This window comes from Macaca thibetana, chromosome 7 (genome assembly GCF_024542745.1).
Source record: "Macaca thibetana thibetana isolate TM-01 chromosome 7, ASM2454274v1, whole genome shotgun sequence".
Taxonomy (NCBI): Eukaryota; Metazoa; Chordata; class Mammalia; order Primates; family Cercopithecidae; genus Macaca; species Macaca thibetana.
The window spans coordinates 158,906,843-158,924,228 of NC_065584.1; the positions used below are offsets into that span (position 1 = coordinate 158,906,843).

The following is a 17,386-nucleotide window of genomic DNA, read 5'->3' on the forward strand; positions in this document are numbered from 1 at the left end:
TGGAGACCATGGGGAAACCCCATCTTTACTAAAAATACAAAAATTAGCTGAACGTGGTGGCATTTGCCTGTAATTCCAGCTACAGGGGAGGCTGAGGCAGGAGAATTGCTTGAACCTGGGAGATGGAGGTTGCAGTGAGCCAAGATGGCACCACTACACTTCAGCCTGGGCAACTGAGCAAGACTCCATCGCAAAAAAAAAAAAAAAAAAAAAAAAAAAAGGCCACTTAGCCCTGGCTTTCCCCACAGAACACTGAAGACCCAGAGGAGCCCCTGGTCGCCTCCCAGAGCACGGAACCTAAGATGGGTCACTTGTCTCCCTCTAACAAGGAGACCATCACGGTCACCCTCCATGGAGCCACCAACCTGCCTGCCTGCAAGGATGGTTCCGAGCCATGGCCCTATGTGGTGGTGTAAGTAGCTGTGTGAGAGTGGGGTCAGGGGATGGGTTGGGCTGTGAGCAGAAACCAGGGGACAGCTATTTGGAATATGAGCACCCAAAGGCCCAGGACTGGGTCATACCCAGAGGGGAAGAGCCACTGTGGGCACTGCCTGGCATCTCCACTGCTGCATGGGAAGCTGCTCACCAGGGCTGGGGAAGGCAGGGTGCCAAGGAGTCCAGAGAGTCACCCCTCCCCACCCCACCCCAGCGGGGCAGGGATTGGCCACAGCTCAGCTCCAGTGGGGCAGGGCGCTTGCATGCAGAGGCCTGGGCTGGGCTCATGGGCATGATGGTCAGATTGGGGAAGGGGAATATTTGGGGCCTGCCTCTCCTGACTTCTGGGTGCCCCACCCCACCATACCCAGCCCTGGGGTAGGGTCTTCATAACCACCCTCCCCTCCCCTCCTTCTCCAGTCACTTCTATCATGGGGACTCCCATAGTTCTGGGCCTTTAATGCACCCCACACACCCCCTCCAGCCAGCTGCTGTCAGGGTACACACTTCCCCAGCCTGGCGCCAAGGCTTGCCATGCCACATCTATGCCCACCTCACGGGTCTCACTTCTTCCAGAAAGGCACCAAGTGGCAACACAATCTCCATCCAGCCAACCTTCCCTGGGGACACTAGACATGTGCTCAATCTTTACTATAAAGCACCCTCCAAGGAGCACATCAACCCTATACCCCTTCTATAGACAGACGGTGGGAGCCTTGGTGGCCTCCCACCAAGCCACCCTATACTTCCCCTCCCCCAATACTAGCACCATTCAGTTCCTGCCAAGAGTCTGTTGCCCACATTTCCTTTTGGGGAGTGCCTGCCCCAGCCCTCTCACCAATGCCTGCTGAAATCCTGCCTTCAAAGCCTCCTCCTCCAGGCAGCCACCAGAGTTGAGCTCTCCCTCCTCCGGAGCACCACAGCAGTGGTGACACGGTCTGAAGTACTTTATATCGATATGGTTTATGCACTCCTCTGGGGCTCCCTGAGGACGGATCTCCTCCTCCATTTCCCCCAACAATGCACCCAACATAGGCCTGAGCCCAGACTTAGGGGCCAAGGAGTGACTGAGGCCAACACCTGGTTACTATGACAAGTCCCTGCCCCCCCAGCACCCCACTGTGAAAGAGGGATAGAAGCTGTGCCGAGTCCAACAGGTGAAACACTTGCCTCAAAAGCCCCATTTGTGCCAGCCCAGCTCCTCGGCCCTCCCTCCCCCAACTCCATTTCCGTGGTGAGGGAAGGACAGGTGGCGGGAGCAGGCTTGGCAGGGAGGCTGTTTCTAGCGGGGAGCTCGCCTTCTCCGCTCAGCTATTTCCATAAACCAATTATCGCCGATCATCTCGGGAGATTGAGGCCCTGACTGTCACCAATCCAGCCTGGGCGGCGGGGCGGGGAGCTGGGTGGCCGCGTGGCTCCTAGGCAGGCACCGCGACCCGCGCCATCACCCGGTTGCCATGGGAATGCGCGGCAGGAGCCTAGGCGACCCGAGCCTGGGTGGGGATAAGAGAGCCGGGCACACCCCAGTCCTCCTGCGCCCTCCCTGTGGCTGCCGCACGTGGGGCGGGAGAGAGGGTGGGGACAGAGAACGCGGGGAAGGGGGAGGGGAAAGCACGTCGCTGCACCCCTCTCCAGCTGGGAGCAGCGCCTGGGCCAGGCTGCAGCCTGCGTCCCAGGGCTCCAGAAAGGTGGAGCTGCCACCAGCTCGAGGTGGTGCTAATGAGATGCAAATGAAGGGAGAAGGAAGGGCTTCTGAAAATGAGGGCCCAGCTGTCAGGACCTGAAGGGGGCTTTCAGTGCTGGCCCCCAGCCCCAGGCAGGAACCCCAGAGGGAAGATCCAGATCCTCAGAGGCCATAGACCCTGGAAAGAATTTTATATCCCTGCACATCTGATTACAAATACACAAGTAACAAAGCACGCAATAGGCATAAGAAAGTTCACAAAAGTTTTCGTTTTCTTCATGATGAATACTTCAATGCTTTTTTAAAAATATGTATTTATTTGTAAAGACTTAAATGTAAGACCTGCAACTGTAACATCCCTAGAAGAAAACATAGGGGAAAGCCTCCTTCACATTGGTCTTGGCATTTAATCTTTGGATATGACACCGGAAGTACAGGCAACAAAAGCAAAAATAAACAAGTGAGACTGCATCAAACTAAAAAGTTTCTGCACAGCAAAGGGAATAATCCGCAAAACAAAAAGACTGCCTATGGTATGGGAGAAAATATTTGCAAACCATGTATCTGATAAGGAGTTAATATCCAAAATATATGAGTAACTCATACAACTCAACAGCAAAAAGACAACGCAATTTAAAAAATGAGAAAAAGACCCAAATAGACATTTTTCCAACAAAGAAATACAAATGGCCAACAGGCACATGAAAAGGTGCACATCACTAATCATCAGGGAAATGCAAATCAAAGCCACAAGGAGATATCGCTTCACACCTGGTAGGATGGCTGTTCTCAAAAACACAAGAGATAAGTGTTGGTGAGGGTGTGGAGAAAAGAGAACCCTTGTACACTGTTGGTGGGAATGTACAGTAAAAAGGTGCAGCCATTGTGGAACACAGCATGGAGGTTCCTCAAAAAATTGAATATAAAACTACCATATGATCCAGCAGTCTCACTACTGGGTACATATCCAAAGGAAACAAAATCAGTTACTTGAAAAGATATCTGGCCGGGTGAAGTGGCTCACGCCTGTAATCCAGCACTTTGAGGGGCCGAGGTGGGTGGATCACAAGGTCAAGAGTTCAAGACCACCCTGGCCAATATGGTGAAACCCCATCTCTACTAAAAATACAAAAATTAGCCGGACATGGTGGCAGGCGCCTGTAATCCCAGCTGCTAGGGAGGCTGAGGCAGGAGAATTGCTTGAACCTGGGAGGCAGAGGTTGCAGTGAGCCAAGATTGCGCCACTGCACTCCAGCCTGGGCAACAGAGCGAGACTCCATCTCAAAAAAATAGGCTGGGCGAGGTGGCTCAAGCCTGTAATCCCAGCACTTTGGGAGGCCGAGGCGGGCGGATCACGAGGTCAGGAGATCGAGACCATCCTGGCTAACACAGTGAAACCCCGTCTCTACTAAAAATACAAAAAGAAATTAGCCCTGGGTGGTGGCGGGCGCCTGTAGTCCCAGCTACTCCAGAGGCTGAGGCAGGAGAATGGCGTGAACCCGGGAAGCCGAGCTTGCAGTGAGCTGAGATCGCGCCACTGCACTCCAGCCTGGGCGACAGAGCGAGACTCCGTCTCAAAAAAGAAAAAAAGAGAAAAAAAGAAGAAAGAAAAGAAAAGATATCTGGGCCGGGTGCAGTGGCTCATGCCTGTAATCCCAGAACTTTGGAAGGCAGAGGCAGGTGGATCATTGAGGTCAAGAATATCCCTATATTCATTGCGGAATTATTCACAATAGTTAAGATATAGGATCAACCTAAGTATTTGTTGATGAATGAATGGATAAAGAAAATGTCATATCTATATACACACACGTGTTATATACATATATTTGTATATACTTATGTCATATATACACACACAATTATATATTGTATACATATATGTCCACATATATACAACACATACACAATGGAATATTATTCTGCCATAAAAGGGAGGACATCCTGCCATTTGTGACAATGCAGATGAGCTTGGAGGACATTATGCTAAATGAAATAAGCTAGACACAGAAAGACAAATACTGCATAATGTCACTTAACGGAATCTAAGATGAACTCATAGATGCAGAGAGTAGAATGGTGGCTATCAGGAGCTGGGGATGAGGAAAATTAGGAAATGTTGGTTAAAGGATACAAGCTCTCAGTTTTGGGATGAGTAATTCTGGGGATCTAATATGCAGCAGGTGACTGTAGTTAATGATACTGTATTGTGGCTGGGCACAGTCATGTGCCAGACCTCAGGTGATCAAGACAGGTGGATCACCTGAGGTCAGGAGTTTGAGACCAGCCTGGCCAACATGGTGAAACCCCATCTCTACTAAAAATACAAAAATTAGCTTGGCGTGTTGGTGCACACCTGTAATTCCAGCTACTTGGGAGGCTGAGGCAGGAGAATCACTTGAACCTGAGAGGTGGAGGCTGCAGTGAGCTGAGATTGTGCCAGCGCACTCCAGCCTGGGCGACAGAGTAAGACTCCGTCTGAAAAAAAAAAAGATACTATATTATGTATTTGAAATGTGCTAAGAGTAGAGTTTAAGTGTTTTCACCACATACACAAAAAGTAACTGTGAGGTGATAGATGTGTTAATTAATTTGATCATGATAATCACTGCAGAAAGTATATGTGTATCAAATCATCACTTTGTACATTTTAAATACATATAAATTTTATTTTTATTTGTCAATTATATCTCAATAAAACTGGGAATATATATATATATAATTTTACCTTCTTTCCAAGCATTTTTTCTCATCTTTTTGCTGCCCCTGTTTTCTGGTACCCTGAGCTTAGTCTCCTGGCTTGGTTTCCTGCCCTCTGCCATCCCATCTTCTCTCACCTGAGGTTGGGGATGGGGATCCTGGGAATCCCTGTCTCAGCCTGAGTTCTGTCCTTCTCTCTGGGTTTGTTGCATCCCCTGCAGGTAGGACCACAGTTTCAGGGGTCGAGGCAGGGGGAGTAGTGAAGCACAGACCTGAGAGTGCCCCAGAACTGTTCACTCATTCATCCCCTTAGTGGGGAGCTGAGGAGGATTCAGGCCCAAAGATGGTACTTCTCTTGTTTGGGGCATGGCCACTTCACCCCTTAGGAAGGCACCAGGCTTGAGTCCATCTAGTAATAGGCACATCCTCCAGCCAAAACTATTCCAGACCAGCAGGCACCTGGCTCATCTTGTGGGTCAGCCTCTGTTCATCTAAGCCACTGGTTGGCTTCCAATCTGACCCCACTTCTCCACCAATATAGCTTCTCTGTAGTCACCAGTGACCACCATCCCTGACCCTGCATCCAATGGGCATCTCATCTTTCGTAATCTCTCAGGTGAAGGAAATAATGTATACAGTGGTCCATTTCTAAGACAAAGTGCCTTAAATCAGCTTAGGTCAGCAAACTACAGAAGAAACAGCATATATTAGGCCCCTGCTTGGATAGCCAATGCCTGCTTTTCGGCACCCTTCCCTACCCCCACTTAGTTGCCCTCACCAGAACAAGAAGTTTAGTCTAAAATGAAAGTTTATTAGTCTGCAAAATAGCTCGTTTTGTCTGTTTTTATCAGCCTGCCCAGCTACTTAGGTCATAAGTCAAATACTTGAGGCCAGGCATGGTGGCTCACGCCTGTAATCCCAGCACTTTGGGAGGCTGAGGCGGGCGGATCACGTGGTCAGGAGATCGCGATCATCCTCGCTAACACAGTGAAATCCCATCTCCACTAAAAAATACAAAAAAAAAAAAAAAAATAGCCGGGTGTGGTGGTGGGCGCCTGTAGTCCCAGCTACTCGAGAGGCTGAGAGGCAGGAGAATGGCGTGAACACAGGAGGCGGAGCTTACAGCGAGCCAAGATCACGCCACTGCACTCCAGCCTGGGTGACAGAGTGAGACTCCATCTCAAAAAAAAAAAAAAAAAAAAAAAACAAAACTTGAATAGTCCCTGAGCTAACTAGGATTGTAACAAAATGCAGTAAGACAACCCTAAAACAAACAAACAAACTTAAAGCCCCTACTTAACAATCAGTAGGCGACATCTGGGAAAACTGACCCCACAGTACTTAGCCTATGAGGAACAGGGGGAGAGACCCGTGCACTAAGGGATAAATTGCTTATTGAAACTGTGCTGGGTGTGCCTGCCTATCGGACACCCAATCTTGCAAGACTGGCATTAAAAGTCTCACTTTGGCTGCTCTCTGGGTCTATGAGTCCATTCTTTGGGTTTGGAGGGGTGAGTTTGTTTCTCACACAGAGGCAGCAGTCCCTCATGACCACTCATTCTCTTTGAAGCCCTTTCTCCATTTCCAAGTTACCCCACTCTCCCACCTTCCGCTATGGCCACATCTCTTGATCTCTTCTACCTGGCCTTAAATGTTGGCCTGTCTCAGGTTTCCGCCCTATGTTGCTCTTCTTTCTCTAGCCTGTACTCTCTCTCCATGTGATCCCACCCCATCCTGGTGTCAGGAATCACATTCTCCCCTCATGCAATCCATCACCAAATCATGTCTGTGCCTTCCCATCTCTCGGACTGAGCTGCTTCTCTCCATCAGCTCCACCACCGACTTAGGCTACCACACTATTTCTGCACCTGCTCTTGGTTCCTCTACTCTTGCTCCCTGAAGATTCCTTCAAAGGCAGGTTACCATTGGGTACTGTGGTGCCATAGTACCAAAGGAACCCGGTGGCTTCCCATTGTTCCTAAAGTAAAGAGGATTCCAGGCCCAGCACGGTTGGGTCTTTGCCAGCCTCTCCAGCTCCCCAGCAACAGGATCTCCACCTCATTCTCTTTGGTCCAGCCACACTGGACATCTCTCAGTTCTCTGAGCAAACCCTGTTCCCTCCCACCCTAGGCTTCTGCACGCTCCCTGCCCAAAAACATTCTCCCTTCCCCTTTCCCCATCTCAGCTGTCCTCACTGATCTCCCAGATGAGGCCAAATCCTCCCTCATGCGACTCTGTACCAGGATATGTGCTTATGTACTAGACAGTGTGAGATGCTGCAGGTCTAAAGCTCTACAGGGGGAAGGGGGAGTCCTGAGCAGGCTCACAGTGGGCACTGAGACCTATCAGAAGAAAGCCACAGGACAGTGGAAAGAAGCCAGGCTGGGTTCAGGAAGACCTAGCATCTGGCTCACTGCCCCTGACTCCTTGTGAACTCAGGCCAGTTCTTGCCTTCTCTGAGCCTCAGTCTTCCCATGGCCAGGATGTAAGCTTTGGCCTGCATGCTGCTGCAGGCCTAGCTGGCTTGTGTTCTGGCCTGGGAAACACTCTCAGTTCTTTCGAGGCAACAAGAACCCCAGCTCTGCCACCCGAGACAGATTCTGTGCCCGGGTCTACCAGGCCAGTCCCCAGGCCCAGGGTGTCCCTTGACTGGTTTAGGTGTGGCTCAGTGCCCTGGGGCTTGAACAGTGTCCAGCACCTGTCACCCAGCCTGGCACAGGGAGACCTGCCAGTCAGAGCACAGCAGGGACCAGGAAGGCAGTGGCACTGACAGGCAGGGGGTGCCCCAGTGGGCAGGATGAGATGTGGAAATGGGGCGAGCCAGGAGACGGTCTGTGGGGTTCTGACCCTTGGCCAAAGGCTGCATGGCAGGGCTGCCAGTGTTGGCAGCTGCTGCTTTGGCTGCCTGCTGCCCAGAGCTAATGAGTGGGGACAGAGTCAGGACTCGAAGGAGAAGGCACTGCTTCCTCTGTGCATGTGGGGCAGGCCTGGGATGGCACAGGGGAGGAGGCACAGATCAGGGCCAGCTAGGGTCATACTCAGAGGATCCTTGATTTTCTTAGATCAGCCTGAGAGCCCTGACCCTGGCCCTAGACTGAGCCTGGCCTTGGTCACAGGATGAGCTCTGATTCTGGTGACTAACTGAAGAAGATGTTGAAAGTAGGACAATTGTTTGAAATCCTGGCAAGAGGGGGGTAAAAGAAGGTTACAGTTATCAAATACCCACCATACCCCTGAGAAATAAGCTAGAAGTATATTGTGTTTCATACAGTTTAATCACCACCCAGTCCTATAAGTGAGGTATAATATTATCATCATACCGCATTCTACAGATGAGGTTCCTGAGGCTCAGAGCATTTCCATGACTTGCCTAAGGTCACAGAACTAGTTAGTACCCAAGGGAGGATAAAAGATGTAGGATTTCAAAATCCAAAAGCTCCTTCCACCTCATTCTCTGCCTTGATCTTTCATGCGGTGGTTGCCCCTCTTGGAAGGGGGCTGTTGGGACAGGACGCTAACCCAGACTTCCAGAGAAGATGCCGTGACTAGTGTGGAGACCCCTCCTGGGATCTGGAGTTCTCCTTCCTCCCTGTCTGGCTGGAGGCCTTCGGTCAAGGGCCCCTGAAGGCAGGGATCTGTGCAGACTGGGTGGAGGCTCAGAATGACTCACAGGTGACCCATGAGCTTGTCTCAGCAGCCACAGGGTTGGGCTCAGCAAAAATAACAATAACACAGTGACAGTGATCATGGGATAGTCCCAAGAATAAGGCAGCCCCCACTTGCTGATGATGTCCCACTCAAAGCTCACTGCGAGCTCGGCTGTTCACGCCCTCTGATTCTAACGATGCCGTCCTGGAAGCAGGCTGCATTATTCTCGTGTTATAGTGAAGGAGGCCAAGGCCCAGGGTAGAACGTGAATGTGTCTGAAGTCACAAGGCTGGCCAGTGGGAGTGGAGCAGATGAAGATGACTATTCCCATGTGACCACTGGCTCCTACAGAGGCCAAGCCTCCTCCTCTTCCAGCAGGATCCCCATCGGAAAAAAGACAAAGGTGGGGAGCAGGCCCAGATTGAGGCCTGGGAACCAGGGTCTTCATCTTCCCTGCAGGGCCCCCACACCATGGTTTGATTTTCCACCCACACCTGCCTCCCATGACATCAGTTCCCGGAGACTCAGAACCTCGGGATTTTTATTCAGTGAGAACTTCCCTGTGTCCTAGGGTTATAAACACAGCTGGTGTCAGTGGTTGAAGGATGGTTGGCCTGAGACCCACCCCCAGCTAGACGGAAGCCATAAGGATTCTTTCCAGACGTTCTCCCATCTCTGCCACCTGGGGCCCCTAAGGTATTCTCATGCCTGAAACCCTCATTCAGACTCAAGAAGCATGAGTTCTCCCTCACAGGCTTCTTCCGGAATCCTGCAGAACAGCCTCAGAGTGCATTTGTGCGGGAGATTTGGGGCCGTGAGGCAGGCCAGAGGGGGCCTTCCTGGTGTCCTCGTTGCATCCTCCACTGGCTGTCTCCTCTGCTTACTCCTGAGCCTGGGCAGAGCGGCTGCCCAGGCTCAGGAGTCTCCTCCCTTCCTGGCCATCATGAGCAGCCAGGAGGCTTGGTGATCCCTCCAGGCTTTAGGCAGCTTCCCTCTGCCCTAGCCTGTCCCCCATGGGTCCCAGGGTCACATGCCACAGGGTCTAGCTTGTAGTGGAGTGAGGGAAGCCATTGAGCAGGGGTTGGGGCTCTGGGCACTGATTAGGCTCCCCCTACCCCTGTGTGCTCCATGATTCTGTCATCCCTCCATGCACACACTAAGTTTCCAGCAGAAGGAGCTGCCCTGGAATCCCATTGATCTCCTCATTCCCCACTCCTCTGAGGCTCCACCTATCCATCCAGAAACCTGTGAGATATAGAACTCCATTGTCAGGGAGGAGCTGAGCTCAGAGATGCTTAAGAGATGTGCCACACGGTCAGCAGCAGTGGAGCAGCAGTGGAGCAGTGGAGTGGAGCCAGAATTCAAAGTCAATGTCTTCAAAGCCAAGCTACTTATGCAAATCCTGAAGTTCCTGGCATGTGATGCAATAGAGAGCGGAAGCGACTGTGGCAAACCAGAGAGCACCTAGCTCATTCAGAGGAGCAGCCCCTGTCCCTCCCACTGATCTCTACATTGAAGAACGAGGGCATGGGTTGTCAGCCCTCTTCATTTTTATTTATGTTTAATTATTAGCTTTTTTTTAATGTGTAGAGATGGGAGTCTCACTATGTTGCCCAGGCTGGTTCAAACTCCCAGCCTCAAGTGATCCTCCCACCTTGGCCTCACAAAGTACTGAGATTACAGGTGTGAGCCACCCTGGCCAGCCTCTTCGATTTTATTTTATTTTTTTATTTTTTGAGAAGGAGTCTCACTCTGTCACCCAGGCTGGAGTGCAGTGGCACGATCTCATGACCTCGTGATCTGCCCACTTCGGCCTCCCAAAGTGCTGGGATTACAGGCATGAGCCACCATGCCTGGTCGCCTCTCTCAATTTTTAAAGAGAAACCAGAAATCCAAATGTTTGTGTAAATCAACCAAGTTTTACTTTCAGGCCAAACACCTCTGGTCAGTGAGGATCTCTGGGCCCCTCATTGTTCCTTTCCTGAACCCTCAACCCAACTCAGACGCCACCGGTGCCTCCAGCTTTGCTGTCTGGTCCCCCTCTGCCAGGGTAGTGCCTTCCCAATGGCTGTGCATCCTCCACATATGTATAAATAGGCATTCTCCTTCCTTGAAGCTTCCTCTTTCCTCTCCCCCAGGACAACCCCCTCTCTTGATTTTCTCCTCTGTCTCTGGCCACTCCACTGTGGAATACTTTTTGTCCTAATATCCTGTGAATGTCAATGCTCCTGGCTCAGTCCTTGGCCTCTCCTATGCATCTCTAACCTCCTTTTTTTTTTTTGAGACAGAGTTTCACTCTTGTCACCCAGGCTGGAATGCAATGGTGTGATCTCAGCTCACTGCAACCTCCACCTCCGGGGTTCAAGCAATTCTCCTGCCTCAGCCTCCTGAGTAGCTGAGATTACAGACATATGCCAACATGCCTGGCTAATTTGTGTATTTTTAGTAGAGACAGGGTTTTGCCATGTTGGCCAAGCTGGTCTCGAACTCCTGATCTCAGGTGATCCACCTGCCTCGGCCTCCCAAGGTGCTGGAATTACAGGCGTGAGCCACGACACCCAGCGTCCACACCTTTTAAGAGATCCCTCTCACCTAGGCATCCCCCTTTCCCCCATCCTGAAAGCCCCAGATTCCCTGGATCCAACCTCTCTCTTGAGCTCCAGCCCCATGGACCCACCTGCCAATATACATCTCCACTCAGACTTAGCCTTCTCCATTGATCTCATCCTCTCTCCTTCTCTGTGGCTCCACCGTCCACCCAGAAACCTGTAAGATACTGAGTGCTGTTATCAGGGAGGAGCTGAGCTCAGAGATGCTTAGGGGATGTGCCACACAGTCAGCAGTGGTGAGCCAGGAGCCAGGACTCAAGCCCATGATCCGTGAGCCTGAGCGCAAAGCTGTCTCTCTGGTCTTTGGCAAACCTGGCTTGGGAATGCTCAGGAGGCCCTGGGGTTTTATCCCGGGGAGGGCAGGCTGTGACCTCCCCCTTCCCTGTTCCCATACAAAGATGGGGACAGAGGAGTGGCTGACCCTGTCACTCAGGTGGTGGGCGTGGCCCCCTCCCTCTCCTGTCACTCATCATCCGACTTCCCAACTGTGTGCTGCTGCGGTGTCCTGTGGCTTTGGAGAAGTGGGGCCTAGGGACTAACCGGGGACCGTGGAGGGCACTCTCAGGATGGTCAGTGTGGCCAACGAAACCAGACCTCGATCCCTTCACAGCACCCTGGAATGGGACAGAGAGACCAGGGGCCAGGTTGGACCAAGGTGCTCAGTGCCCCCTGGGCCTGGAGGGAGCCCAGTTCCCGCCCCCACCACAGCTGGGCTCTGCTTCCCCACTTTGGGGGCATGCTCTTGGGACAGGATTTGGAATCTGAACCCTCCTCCCAGCCAAGAGCTATTTCCAGGACAGTCCTGAGGAGCTGCCACTGGCTCAGCAGCCTGGGCCAGTGAGTTGGCCTGGCAGAGCTGGAAAGGAGGTGCTGCCACTGTCCCACCTGATTTTCCAATGGTCTGTCCCCTCTTCCTTCTTTCAGCAAACACCTGCTGGGCCCCACTGTGCCCAGGCAGTGGGAACTGAGCTCCAGCAGCGACAAGACAGGTCCCTGCCCTTGAGGGGTGAACAGTCCAGTAGTGGTGGTGAGGGTGGGGAGGGGCCAGGAACCATAATGCTGCCCCCACTCACTCATCCTTTGCCCACAGTCTCCCAGGAAGGTGGACAAGCTCCAGTCTCAGCACTAGGGTATCGGAGCCCCTCAGGAGGCTGGGCTCTGTGTCTGAGCCAGGGAGCAGCCCCAGACCTCAAAACATGGACTGAACAGCACACGAGTTAAGCAGGGAATGAGAATCAGAATGACAGGAATCAGAAGAGTCCGGTGATTTCTGTGAGGTCAGGAAGTTCGACTTTACGTCTGGTCCACGCTCCTCCTGCCCTAAGACTGCATACGTGAGAAAGGGGGTACTCAGAAGAGTGGCTGTTTAGAGTGACTGAACCATTGAGAGGATCCCGCGTCCTGGCAAGTCCTGCTGGGTTGTCTCATCCAGGCCCACATCTTCCAAGGGGACTGTCATTGCCTCCCCATAGGACCATGGTATTGACTGACAGGTCCACCTATTGCCCATGGCCTAAGAAGGTGGCTCCCAGGGCCCCTCACCAGCTATGCCACAGAACAGGCCACAGCATGATAGTCCAAAGGCTGACAGATGGTACAGACAGCAGCCCTTCCTGGTCCTGCATCACCTCCAGCCTCAAAAAGAGCAAAAATGTATCTCTGGAAAATAAGGAAATCCCCTTCCCAGAAGAGGGTAGAAGGTGCAACAATGCCCAGCACACCAGCACTTGAGCCTGACTTTGGGCCATCACAAAGCTCTGTGGGCTGTGCTTTTCTCCTTGTCCACTATGGGTGGAAAGGAGGGGTGCCCACACTTTGGGATGAAGTGTGAGTAGTGGCGGGGTGGAGGAGCAGCATCCTTGCTTAACAGGAAGATCTTTGCCTTTGCTAGAATGCTTCTCTCAGAGTTTCTCGGAAGGTGCCCTTTCTTTTTCCCAGAGCAGCCCTCATGCCCTGCAGGTAAGGGCAGGGGAAGAGCCAGGCCCTCATGGACTGGGAACTGCTGGCCTCCAGTTGGCGCCCTCCTTGCTCCAGAGTCAATTATTCTGTAAACTGAGGCCCACCTGCAGTGTTGTAGCACCATCAGCAATTAGTGATGCTTCATTAGAGTGCAATTAATAAATGAAACCCAGGATGAGAGCCCCTTGCGTTGCTGAGAATAACAGCCCTGCTCATGCCTTAAGTGGCAGCCTCCTGGGGCTCAAAACCCACAAGGACCAGCTGCCCTGCCTTCGGCATGGGGCTGGGGGAGGCGGCACCATGGACTGGGGGCCTTGTCAAGGCTGTTGTCTAGTGAAGCGGGGGTGAGGAGAGAAGGGAGCTTCAGCGCTGACTCCCTGCCTCAGATCTCAGCTACTCCTTTGAGGAGTCCCCGGGCACAACACCCTGGCCAGCAATCCCAGGGGAACTTGGCGAAGGCCAGAGGTGTGAGGGCTGGGGCTCTTCCCTCCTGCCTGCCTGGCCTCAGAGGACACTGCTTGTGGCCACGGCAAAAAGGGGCCTTGAGAGGGACTCAGTCAGGGTAGAACCGCAGCCTCCCTCTCCTGACTCCCCCAACCCCTGCTCCCAAGCCGGCACTTGCATCAGTCAGACAGCCCCTCTCAAGCCTCATCTTCTCTTCTCCAAGTGGAAAGATCCTCCATCTATCTGTTTAAGCCCTGCCTCCTCCAGGTTTAGGGTTGGAAACACAGGAACCCAGCCTTTGGCCACCCCATTCAGATGATTGTCTCGGCAGAAGCCAGCTCCCATCTCCTGTTGCATAAGACTGGGCTCCTGGATTGGGAAGAGGTAATTGGGTTTTTCAGAGCCTTCCAGGGATGGAGGCAGGCCTAGCCTATGGCCTGGGAGTCTGGCAGCCTCTTGGACTTCTGGAGGATGGGGGAGGCAGGCCTCCCCGGCTCAGAAGTTGGCATGGAGGAAGCAGGTAGAGGGGAATTGCCCTACCTTCTCAGGAAAGATTGAGGCCTGACCATGATACCTCGACAGCTGGCCTGCAGGACTGCCAGTTCCCTCACCTCCCTCTCAGTTTCCCAGGTGAGCCAGCAATGGGCTGTGATGGACCAGGTCAAAGGGGCCCAATACCCCTATTCCACCATCCATCCACTTAAAGGTCCGCTCTTTATCCATTATTCCCAGTGCCTGCCTGACTTCCCCAGTGCCAGGGGCTTCTGGGAACATCCCTCTATTCTTTCAAGATTTACAAGCCTGCCCAGCCGGGACCCCAGCAGCCACAGCAGATCTGAGTCGGGCCCCTCCCCTTTCCTTTGCTCTCCTGGTGGCTGGCCTGGGATTGGCACTCAAAACAAGCCAGGCTGCCTGTGCCCCAGCTTCTAAAGCTCTGCCCAGGAGAAGGCCAAGCCTTGACTATTGTTCATGCTTTGAGGCTTTGAGGGGAGCCAGAGGCCAAAAAGAAGGCAGGGCAGGTGAGGGAGGTAGGCTCAGGTGTGAATAGAAGACCCTGGAGGCAGTTTGAGGGCTGGGTAACAAGAGTGGGTACAGTATGGTACTCACACCTCTCTGGGCAGCCTTGTGCATGTGCATGTGTGCATGTATGTGTGTGTGCATGCATCTGTGTGTGTGTGTGCATGTGTGTGTATGTATGTGTGGATGTGTGTGTGTGTCCCCTGGAGTGAGGGGGAAAGCAGCTCATGAGCACTCTTGCTTTCTGTCCATCAAATCCCATGCTTTTCCGATGCTCACTTCTTCCACTCACAGCTGCATCCCCCAGGAACCAGATGACACATTTTCCCTTCGTCATGACCTTGCAGAAGGAAAGCAAAGTCCTTGTTCCCTCCCACTCACAGCTGCGCTTGGGCCTGGCCCCCTCATCCCCCGCTAGGGTGGGGGCCCCAGGAATGCCTAGCTGGGGACTGGAGTTTGTCAAAGACACACACCCTTCCAGCAGCCTGGAGGGTAGGCCAGGTTGAGGGGGGTTTACATTTTCTTGCAGCTTGGTCTTGGGGCTGCTGCACTCTAAATCCGACTCCAGTCCTATCCTGGCAAGGCTGCCCATGCTGTGACTGGATTAAATCTGACCCTGAGACAGCAGGCACCACCCACTACCTCCTCCTGGCTCTGGATGCCTGGAGCCAGAGGGTCCAAGCTAACAAGGCTGGTCTTTGGGGGGACGGGGAGGGAGGTCTCTCCTTGCAGACAGCCTGTGGAGCAGCCTAGGGAGGCAGGTCTTGGAGAGGTCCCCTGGGCTCGAAGACTGCATTGGGAGCCCTGAGGGAGCCCGGGAACCTGGAACTCAGCCACGTGCCCATCTGCGGGGTGCAGAATGGGGCTGGGAGCAGGGAGTGAGCTCATCCCCTGCTCCTATTCTGTGAAGAATCAGAGACCCTTATTGCTCTCCAGATTCTAGAATAGCATCAAGGCCCGGAGGAGTCAGCTGTGCCAGGAAAAGCCATTACCCTGACAGCTTCCCTCCACCTGCTAAAAGCCTCCCTCTTCCCCTGGGGCCTCCCCCTCCCACCCAGTTGCTTTATCTGCACTCACCTAGCCCTGATGACCTTCATATTAGATGGGGCAGGGAGGTGGAGAAAATAGTTGCTTAACTCTTTCTAAGCTGGAGGAAAGTCAGCACCTGCTCCCTTGCCTTGCCCCATCGCCTTCCCCCACCTTCTTGCGCCTGGGAATTTCTCCTGCCACCCTCCCAGGAGGGTTGGGAGGATATGAGGACTGTAGAAGACAGGCTGGCATGGGGTCCAACCTGAATCCTGAATCCTGTCACTATGCTGCCTGTGACTTCACACATTCAGTTGTGTCTTCTCTGTGCACACAGAGCTATATGAAGATTCCTGGGAATGCCCCAGGAATGTGCCTGTGCAGGTGCAGTTTTGTGTCCAGTTCTGGGGTTGACATTTGGGTGCAGAAGGACTGACTTCTTCCTGACACACCCTCGGCGCTTCTGGCTTTCTGCTGTTTCTGTGCAGGTCCCTGAGGAGGGAGGCTGTGAGGCCTTATTGTGCACTAACTATATATCTGTAAGTAGCAGATCGGGTGGCTGGGTAGCACAGGGAGGCTGCTGAGAGCCTGAGGTCTCTGACTTTGCTGGGGCAGCTGTCAGGAGCGGGAGCCGGGGCACAGAGTGTCATAGGAGGTGCTTAGATTGCACCCTTCAGTCAAGCACGGTCACAGAGCCGGAGGGAAAAAGGGACCTGAGGGTGGAGGGAGCAAGCTAAGTGCCACATTCCTGCTAGGCTTCTGCCTTCCCTCTCTAGCCTGGCAGCCTCCCTCACACCCCTCTGGGGGTGTAAGGAGTACATTCTGCAGAGCCTGCAGGGGTGATGTGTCTGGATGGACACTCATCTGAGAAGGACTCCAGCTCTCTGGGAGATGCCCCTTCTCACCCCAGCTTGTACTCAGTGCCTACCTCTTTCCCCTTCATGCTGTCCTCAGGCAGGTCCTCTTGAGAAAACACTCAGGCTGTTCTGTATCACAAAGAAGGGAATAACATGAACCGGGGCTTTCTGGGTGCTGGGAACAGAACATGCTTTCTTTCCAGTCCTTATAACCACTGTCTGAGGAGGGTACTACTGAAAAAGGAGGAACTTAGGTGCAGAGGGGAGGTGATCCCACCAGGATAAACACAGGCTCCAAACCCAGCTCTGAATCACTCCCGAGCCTATGCTCTTTCCAGGATTCCACACCTTGGCCAGAGCAGCCAGACATTCCCCAATTGCAGACCCAGAGTTGGGGGCATGATAGGGAAAAATCATGCCAGGGCAAAGGGGCTGGTCACAGGAGGGTCAATGAGGCTAAGCTCTCCAGTGCTATGGGGTAAGAACAGGAATTATATTTATATTTTAATAACTTAAGGTACTAACAATTATTAACACTTTCTTGGTACCTAGCAATGTGCCAGGCACTACACATATTCATTTGTTTCCTTCTCACAACAGCCCTGCAGGCTGGGCACCATTACCATCTCTGTTTTATAAATGAAGAAAATAAGGCACCACAGGTTCTGTACCTTGCCTAACATCACCCAGCTGGCAAAGGGTAGAGCTGGGATTTGGAACCCAAAATGCCTGGCTGCAGGGTCCTTCTTACGATCACTGTGTCACACTGCCACTCAGTCAAAGCAGAGCAGGAGTCCTCAGTTGACCTCTGGAGCTTGGAGATGGAACTCCTGCAAGCATGGTTACCCACAGGAGCAGGGATGTGATGAGTGGGGGCAAGGAGCCAGGTCACAGCGTCACTTAAGTCTAAAGGGCAGAGGGAGCAGTGAGGGCCAGGGGGCTCCAGAGGGCTTCTTGGAGGAGAGGAACAAGCTGGGCTGGGAAGAACCATGTTGGTGTTGCTAATG

At 52.8% G+C, this 17,386-nt stretch overlaps 1 protein-coding gene across 1 annotated transcript in view; it reads left to right on the forward strand.

The window, feature by feature from the left end:
- Nucleotides 1–252: 252 nt before the first annotated feature.
- Nucleotides 253–17,386, forward strand: part of CCDC33 (coiled-coil domain containing 33) — a 92,149-nt gene continuing 75,015 nt past the window's right edge. Inside the window, 1 exon segment of the mRNA XM_050797761.1 lies at nucleotides 253–412. Coding sequence (XP_050653718.1) covers nucleotides 303–412 — 110 coding nt within the window. The 5' untranslated portion in view covers nucleotides 253–302.